This window comes from Panthera pardus, unplaced genomic scaffold (assembly GCF_024362965.1).
Source record: "Panthera pardus isolate Hobbes unplaced genomic scaffold, ASM2436296v1 HiC_scaffold_2, whole genome shotgun sequence".
NCBI classification, from domain to species: domain Eukaryota; kingdom Metazoa; phylum Chordata; class Mammalia; order Carnivora; family Felidae; genus Panthera; species Panthera pardus.
Genome location: NW_026526765.1, coordinates 129,696,581 through 129,705,648, shown reverse-complemented (window position 1 = coordinate 129,705,648; position 9,068 = coordinate 129,696,581). Strand labels below are relative to the sequence as shown.

Below are 9,068 nucleotides of genomic sequence, written 5' to 3'. Positions count from 1 at the left end.
AGGTGGTGGTCAGCTGGGTGCTCACACTCACCTTCATATTTTTTAAACTGTACATCTGTGTTTTGTGAACAATTCTGTGTATGTATCTCAAAATTTTTAAATAAGAAATTTCAATTTATAACAGCCAGTCATGAACACACATGATTTCTATGTTCTCTGGGAGTCAAGGAGAGACTATGTTCCCTCACTTTCCAAAAAGGATACTGAAGCTTGGAAATGTAAGTGTTGAAACCATATCTAGAACCCGTGGTCAAGGTTTTGCCATTCAAGTATACACTTACCCAGATTCCACCTACACAGAGGAGATGCACAGGAAATAGTGAACTTGGTATAAGCTCACCCACCTTAAAAAATACTCAGAATAAGGCTCTTTAAGGCTTCTGGCAGGGACATTTTATTTTTTGGTTAAAGCCACATTGATAGAAATGCCATAAAAACAAATATGTAAACAAGGTATCAAAACTTTGGTTCACTAAAACACCTCACACCTAAAACATCTGAGGTACAAAGGCACCTTGCTAGGTGCTAGACAGCCTGACTCTGCTGTAGCCACTCTGACTCAAACTCTGTGGCCAGAGGTGGCACAGGCCAACCAGAAAGGTTGGGACCCAGGTCACCGAGAACCCTCCTCAGTCGGCTCTCCCTTTGGTCCAGACAAACATTCACTCCAACTAAGATCCAAGTGACAAGGCCTGGAACATACAAAGGTGTCTGTCATGTTGAACTTGAGGATGACATAGGCTGTGGGGCCAGGAAGGAGAAGGGCAGAAAACAAAGTCAGTCAACTTCTGTTGATCCACACGGCCTCAAGAATTCCTGTCCTCGTTCATGGAACCACTTATTGGAGACTGTGAACAGAAATAAAGTTATGTTAACAATCCTGTTGATTAGTTTAGCATCCAAAATTAATGACTCCTTCATGATGACTCCAGGATTGGGGCCTGATAATCAAACATGAGTAAGACATGCTGTCATACTCGAGTTGCTCATGAGCTGGTAAGGAAGACCTATATGAAAAGATTAATCGTACAAACGTCTGCCAGTGATAAAAGATGGGTATGTGTACGCTGCCATGGAAACTGAGCCAAAGGCTATCCATCTAACCATGTGAGGGAAGAGGAGACCCAGGGCTGGGACATGAAGCTGAACAGGAGTTATCCAGGGCAGATGATGGACATAGCAGATGACTCCTATATCAAAGGGTCCAAGAAGGGGGAACAGGACAAGAAAAACATCAAGGCATGAACCACCTTGGTGTCAAGGACCTCAAGCAGCTTGGTATTACTGGGATGGAACTGAGATACAGAAGCTAAGGATGAGGAAGACCATCAGGACTATGGGTGCCTGGACATCAACCTCAGGACCTGGGGGCCAGCAGATCCAATCTGTGTGCTGTGGGTAGCAGAGTAGCAGAGCTGGTGCTAACACTGCCTGTCACCTAGAGCTGTGTCCCAAATGCACCTAAAGCTGTGTCCTTAACACATACTACTGAAGTCAGAGAGCTTTTGAATTAAAGTACAAGATATACTTAGTTGAAAAAAAGCAAATTGCCTATAAAGCTTAGAGTGATAAACAGCAATCTCCTACCCACCCCCTCTCTGCCAAACTCCACTTCTAGAGGACATTCAATTCCTTTAGTTGTTTCTTCTGATATTCTGCCACTTATTTCTAAGTAGCATGCTTATAGTGCTATCTCTTGTCTTTCAATTTTGGAATTCTTTCATTCTATCCCTAAAACACATATATTTAGTGTCTTTTATCTTCCCAATAAAGTCACAAATTTTAATTAAATTAATATTCAGTGCCTACATTATGTCATATAAGTGTCACTTACACCTGAGCCACCTAGCAGTATATGCTGACATTTGTTGCACATTTTCTTTGCCCTTTTAGTCAGCAATTGCCCCATTTATTTTCTAATTGCTTAATTTTCTGCGAACCTACCACTAATATCCCCAACTTCTCCAGGACAATATAAACTCACGTCTTTGCAATCACTTCCTGTCATCCTCACGCAAGCCTCTCCCTGGCTCACCACAACTATTTCCAGAACAAAGCTCAAAGCTCAAGCTTTAGCCTGTGGTCCCAGCCTTGAGCCTCATCTCCTGGCCCCTGTGCCACAGGCCTCCTCTTATGCAAATGACAAAGGTGGCTGGTCCCCACACCTATGATGGTGGTTTTAGCCTTGCTTGCTTAGGACACTCCTTCCCCTCCGTGATTCCAGTTCTCCCCCACTGCTCCCTCACCCCTTGCCAGAGTCCATTCCTCTGGTGAGCCATCCTGGACCTACTATGCTTGTGCAGCTATTCTTCCTTGTGGCTTCTTCAGTTCTCTGGGCATCTCTGAGAGTATTCCCAACCACCTGTCCTGACACATAACCAGCATTGTGGTTAGTTACATGGCTGGATGAGACAACCACTTAGCAGGGGGAAAAAAAAAATCAAAAAGGAAGATAGCCTTGGCGTTGTAAAAATATGGCAGCAGGTATCTCCCAACTCAGAGTCTAAGGCTGACCATAAGAGCCCAGGCTGAGGCCACCAAGCCACTCACCCCACTTGCAGCCCACAAGCACGGGACAGGCAGCATGTCTCGTACGATAGTCACCTTCCCCACTCCGCAGGAGGTTGTACCAGAATACAGCTGTGCCCTAGGAAAAGGAGACAGCCTGTCACACAATACCCACAGATACTGGGCTCAGTGACTTGACCCCAAATACCATAGACCCTCTCTGAGCAAAAACACCCTCACTTTCCTGCATACAAAGGGACAGGGCTCTGAGATTCCAGCAACAGACAAGCACCCCAGAAAGCATCCACCCTTCACGAGGGGGTGGATGCTTGATAACCCACCTTCCCCCAAAGGGACTTCCCTCCCTATCCATATCCCCAGATGGAAGCTGGAGCCCCAAGGTCAGAGTTCAGGCAGGAAGGGGCTAAGAACCCTCAGAGTAAGAGTCAAGCAGGCCAGGGAATGGAACTCAGAGGAGAAAGGAATAAGGTCTGAGCCGTGCTTCAACCTGTGACCCACAAGGGCTAGAACTCACCTTCTTAGGCCAAATGGCAGCCCCCAGATCAGGAAAAACAGTGGCACCGCCAGCTTCCACATCACTCATCTGAGAACAGAAGGCATATAGCTTGGCCTTTATACCCAAAGCTCTCAGAGCAACTGAGTCACAAAGGACACAAGAGTGCAGATTACCCTTCTCTGAGCAGGAGTGGCACTGCTTGAAGGCTCTGCTCTACAGCCAGTCAGCCACCCAAGAAAGGCTCTCCCCATGCACTACCCCTCCCTAAACCCTGCTTTAACCTGTGTGGTTCATCAGGACAGCTCCATGCCAAGGGCTCTTGAGAGCTGTAGCCCTGCAGGAGACCCACATCCTGGCCATCCTCAGATAGGAACAATCCCAGTCTGCACACGGAAAATGCCTGACTGACCTCCCCCACATCCCACCCTTGTATCCCCTTCCAGCCCGGGCCATTCCTAAGGCACTTGTGCCCAGTGATCTGCCCTGACCCAGAGCTCCTTGCTGCTTCCAATACCATTGGTGGCCCCCACTGTGGGCTCTGTTTCTCTGGTTCTAGCAACACCCTAATCAGAATGGCACCTGCCATCAGAATGGCAGCCCTAAGGGCCAGCTAGGTGAGCAGGCAGAGTGAAGCTCTGCGGGCCCTGCTTTCTCCCAGTGACACCTCAAACTAAATGGACCACAGGCTCCACGGTGGGGAGACTACACTTGGGCCCTCAAAGCATGCCTCAACCCATGCCCATGCCCAAGGCACCACCTCTCTTTCATCTGGCTGGCTTCCTTCAAGTTTTTTTGTCTATAATGTATTAACAGGTGGAGTAAAAAAAATATTTCCACAGGATGCATGCCAGACAGACTAAAGAGCACTCAACAGACATATGGTAAACGAATAAGATGAAAACCTTTGATGGCTTCCCATAGTGCTGGGGATCAAATCCAGGCTCTTTTCTAGAACCCAAAGGCCTTGTCAGTCTCAGAAGCCATTCTCTCTCACTAGCAACTCTCACCTCATGCACTGCCTCTGAGTCACAATAGCCTTCTTCCATTTTCCAACATCCCCAGCTCCTTTCCTCTTCCAGGTCTCCACACATTCACTCCTCTGCCAGGAAGCATGTTCCACCAACTAATTTCCACTCAACCTTCAAGTCTCCACAGACACATTACTCCCCAGTGAGGCTGTCTCTGAACCTCAGCTTTTTTAAGGCACTTATCACCATGGTAACTAAATAATTACTTCTATGTTTAAAGCAAGTCTCTCATATTAGACCATAAGCCCCACCAGAGGCCACACGTGTCCTGCTCACCAGCATGTTCATGGCCATCCCCGGGACATAATAAACATACACAAACACTTAAATGAGATACCAAAGGAAAAGATGGACCTCGGTTTCTGTGTCTAAGTTACTTGACAGTCTGTATGCCTCTTTAAAGTGGTTGCAAGCATAGGGGAAAGCAAACTGTTCCTCACGTGACAGGTAAACCCAATGGCATGTGGCTGGAGCACAGGCAGCAGGTGGGAGGCAGGCCACTGAGTTCTGGGTAAACAAAGGCAGCTTTCATTTAAAAGCGCCTCATGGCAGGCTCCCCACTCTGCCACCAAGGAAAGAACACTCCAGGGCACTCACCTCAAAAGTTCTGACTAGCAGTGGGCCCATTAAAAAGGGTCAAGGACGTGAAAGTCATGGGTGTGGCTAAGCACACAGATGGGAACAAAGGTAAACTCTCTACTCCAGCCAAGAAGAGAGCTGAGGGCCAGAAGGCTCAGTCATTAAGCAACAGCTGGTGATATCAGGCCTCACAGAAATGAATGTAAGATAGCACTCTGGACCCAGTTTCCCCTGAAGACCCATAAGCTGCATGCATCATACTCACGTAGTTTAAGAACGTGGCCACACGGTTTCCCGTCCCTAAACGCTTGAAAGCATCTTGCTCATTTTTCTATAAAATTAAGTGAGAATGAACAGGTGGACCTGGCCCGAATACTTACATAGTTAAGAAACGTCGCTAACCTATTCCCCTCCGTTTTGAGGCCGCTGTCAAAAGGTCGCTGCAACAAACAACAACTTTCACACACGTTTGCAGATGATTCCACCCCCCACTCACAGGACCGGGGCCAAAAGGATCAAGGAAGGGCACTCAGCATGTATTCCATATATCAGCCTGGACCATGGACCATCACTGCAAAGGAAACCCTGACTGGGGCACAGGGGAAGGGGGGCAGGAACAGCTTTCACTAAGACCTAGTGAGGTTCTATGCTTTACAATCATGGTAAAGTGGCAGTTGGGGCAGGGGGAATACTCCCCACATCACAGGGAAACAGCCAGGCTGCACTGGGCTCCACAGGTCCCATGCTTCCAGATTTGGACTTCTCCAGTAACAAACAGGTGGTCCTGGTAAGGCAGGGGGGCCTGATGTAGAGGTTGAAGTGCTCCTAGAAGCTCCAGCTTTCTCTCACCAGCTGGAGCAGGGCCTCTGAAAGCACCTGTGGTCTGGGCCTTACCCTAGAGAAGTCAAAGTGTGGCTCGTATTGTCCTCCCATTCCATAATTAGCAACCTGGTGGGAAAGAACAGCGTTGGACCTTGTCAGCAGCATGAACGGTCCTGGAGCAGGCCCTCTCCCCAGGGATACTATCTCCCCCTAACAGCTAAAACAACCTGAACCTCCAAGTGCAGCCTCTCTAACTATACCCTGCCAGCACTGGCAGAAAAAAAACTAAATGTGTCCACAGCTGTGTCCAATCGTCAGGCTGCAGCACAAATGTGCTTTCCCAACACAACAGGATAGGCCACTGGGAAGAAGCTATGGGCTTCGGGGACACTCAGATGTCAGCAGACAGAGATTTCCTTGAGGTAGGCTCTGGCCTGGGCCCTACATGATTGCGAGATAAGAAGAAGGTAATCCAGAGGAAAGCCAACAAGAAACTCAAGACAGGGAATTTCTTTTTACGCTAGTTTGGGAGTGACTCGGTGCCTGACACTGCTCCTGCCCCCACTGTGTCACTGTGTACCAGTTGCTGTTCCTAGTCAAAGTGAGCAGGGCAAACGTACCTGACTCCCCTCTCTCAGCAGTTCCCTGTACAGAGTAGCTCTGTATCCAAGTGAAACAGCAGGACATGGGCAGCCAGCTGCAGTGTGGCCAATGACTGCTGCTCTACCACGGTGACCCCTGTGGGAGTCTGGACCTGGACTAGGACCTGAGCCATCTTAGCTTCAGCAACTACCAGATGTCATTATAGCAAAACCTTGGAATGCAAATAACTTCTGCAAGTGTTCCACAAGACGAGCAAACGTTTCTAATAAATTTCAACTTGATAACAAGTGATGTCTTGCGATATGAGCAGTACGTGACACCCAATAATACATAATCACAAGTGAGCCAATGGTTCTTGAAATTCGCCTTGATATACAAACGCTTTGGATTATAAGCATGTTTCCGGGATGAATTATGCTCACGAACCAAGGTTTTACTGTAATTAGATTATGAACTGTAAATACCTGACTGAACAGTTTATCACCACAATGTAAGTCCTAAGTCACAAACGTTTATTTTAGCCACAGTAGCCAGATTGATAGACAAAGTTCAAGAAGAAGCATATAATTTGTCATGGAAGCTGACAGATCAAGTGGTACCACCAATGTCCATCTGGGAGCATTTGGCTACTGTCTCTTACTGAAACCCTAAAAACCTCTAGGGCACAGCTATTAGTCTTTAGGAAGTTGGCATTTTCTGCATATCCTTTTTGGTGATTCCAAGAGTCAGATGTGAGATACTCCAAGATTGTCAATAATAGAGACCTACAGACATGCGGGAGAGAGAAGGAGGTACTTTTCAAGAGAGGAAATCTTCCTACTGGAAAAGAAAATATATATCAAATGTGAGGAAGGGCAGAATTTGGACAGCATGATTTTCAGTGTCCAAAGAAATAAAATTTGATAAACAATCAGGGGATGAAAATATGCTGTCATACGCTGCCTCGGCCTGCAAGATTCCTGTACCAGAAATACCGGGAAATCCTGTCAACAGTGCAAGGAGGCCTGGTTCAGCCAGTGGCCCAAAGGCTGAAGGTGCATGTAAGGAGGGAAGTGCTACAGTTGTTGATAAAATATTACAAACACTTTCTTTGGGTCCAGTTTAGCTGGGAACTTGAAAGAAAATTTTAAATATGACTGTGATTACTGTAGCTATGCACTCTGCAAAATTTGATCACTGCTTGCTGTTGGAACTGCACTGTATGACTGCATTTTCCAATACTCCCCCTTGCTGGATAGGATGGCTTAAGCTTGCAGCTGGATAGGATGGAGTGAAATAAGCTGCATTATTTTAACGGACTCATCTTTTTACAGTTCAATCATGGTGCTGATGCTATTGTGTCTACACAACTTAATACTGTCCCCAAAGAGCAAGTGTCATGGGAGCTTCTGGATTTGCAATCAAATTCACCATCTGGGCAAACTCCAGGCCCAGACTCACAACTTTAATAACTAGCAACCGTACATCAAAACTGATTCTTGGGGTGTCTAGGTGGCTCAGTCAATTGAGCATCTGACTCTTGATTTCAGGTCAGGTCATGATCTCACTGTCTTGAGACTGAACTCCACATTGGGCTCTGTGCTGGGTGTGGAAGCTGGTTGAAATTCTCTCTCTCTCGCTCTCCCTCTGCCCCTCCTCTGCTCGTGCGTGCGCTATCTCTATAAAACAAACAAACAAAAACTGATTCCTGTGAGGAGGTATTCATTTTAATCTTTAGATGTGTTGTTACAAAAGTATTAAGAGTCAGTCATTTGAAAGACATGGGTATTTATGATATTTAGGTCAGAGTGAAGACACACACAAAAATGGTCAGAAATTACTTTTCTAGTAAGGCTGAGACATCAAGTCATAAGTGTCTTCAATCCTGCCAGTGTAGCATCTCTTCCACTATCAGACAAGCCTTCGTCTAATTCATAAGAAAGCCTCAATTGCCCTTTCTCCTCCAAAAGATCTACAGCAAACATCGACTACAAGTGACAGAGTATCAATAAGGAGCATAAGCATCAGCTCCTTTCCAGAAGCCTGTAATATTCTGAAGGACCAGGGACTAGAGACTTTTGCTGGTGCCGAGGCTCTAATGACACTTTAAACGGTCCATGTGGAATGAGCACTTAGAAGCAAGTGCTGAAACCCAGGTTGCTGTCCCCCAGACCATGTAGGGTCAAAGCTTTCAACACTGCTGGCTGGCAAAGGAAATGCCAAGCTCCTAGAAGAAGGCAAACAAAAACGGGGCCTTAGCCCCTGGGCAGCTGTGGTCTGGGTCTTCCAGAAGAGCCCCAACATCAAGAGTCCCTCCATAGGGAGTCCTGGCATTCAGATCCCAGTCATCAATTCAGCTACAACATGATGACAGGCCTGACAAGATGGAGCCAGGGTTGTGGCAGATAAGCTAGTCCAAGTACGAAGCTTCTGCCTTTTAGATTTCATGTGAGATAAGGTAGAGAGGGTATAGCAGGGAAGCCAGCCAGGAGGGCACCATGAGCAGAGTCCCACCCACTCTTCTCAGCCCATTGGTTTAAAGCATGCAATCAGCCAATCAAGCAGAATGTCATCCTCGATGGGGGCAGTGAGAGTCCTAACACTGGCTCCAACAGTGGCAGATGTCTTAACAACAACAAATCTGCTCCACGAAGATATGGATCACAACAAAGCCAACAGGGATGCACCAAGTGCACTGAAAGTCCCTACCACTCTTAAAAAGGTGGAAGTAGGAGAAGTGATCAAAATCCTCCACCGATGGGCTTGTTTACAGAACTACATTAAAATTAAATTAAGCTTACAAACTCAACACTAGCTTGGGCTGAACTAAAGATTATATAAAACTTTCACAAGAATGAAAGGTAATCAGCAAGTTTTCAAAAACTGGTGGTGGGGTGGGGTTGGGGGGGCGGGGGGAGTGCCTGGGTGGCTCAGCTGGTTAAGCATCCAACTGATCATAATCTCACAGATCATGGGTTTGAGACCCACGTTGTGCTCTGTGCTGACAGCTCACAGCCTGGAGTCTGCTTCAG

General features: G+C 46.9%; 1 protein-coding gene across 10 annotated transcripts in view; it reads right to left on the bottom strand.

Annotated features, from left to right (window-relative positions):
- Window positions 1-370: 370 nt before the first annotated feature.
- The window catches only part of P4HA2 (prolyl 4-hydroxylase subunit alpha 2), a 34,679-nt gene continuing 25,981 nt past the window's right edge, over window positions 371-9,068 (bottom strand). For 4 of the 10 annotated variants that reach the window (XM_053907502.1, XM_019422066.2, XM_053907501.1 and 1 more), the window contains 5 exons: window positions 5,527-5,580; window positions 4,898-4,963; window positions 3,044-3,112; window positions 2,551-2,647; window positions 371-848 (listed from right to left, as the gene is read on the bottom strand). In XM_053907502.1, the coding sequence (XP_053763477.1) occupies window positions 778-848; window positions 2,551-2,647; window positions 3,044-3,112; window positions 4,898-4,963; window positions 5,527-5,580 (357 nt within the window). In that variant the 3' untranslated portion in view covers window positions 371-777. Of the gene's footprint in view, window positions 849-2,550; window positions 2,648-3,043; window positions 3,113-4,897; window positions 4,964-5,012; window positions 5,073-5,147; window positions 5,417-5,526; window positions 5,581-9,068 lie in introns of those variants that run through there. The other 6 variants (XM_053907504.1, XM_053907508.1, XM_019422070.2 and 3 more) reach the window with 5 other exon arrangements.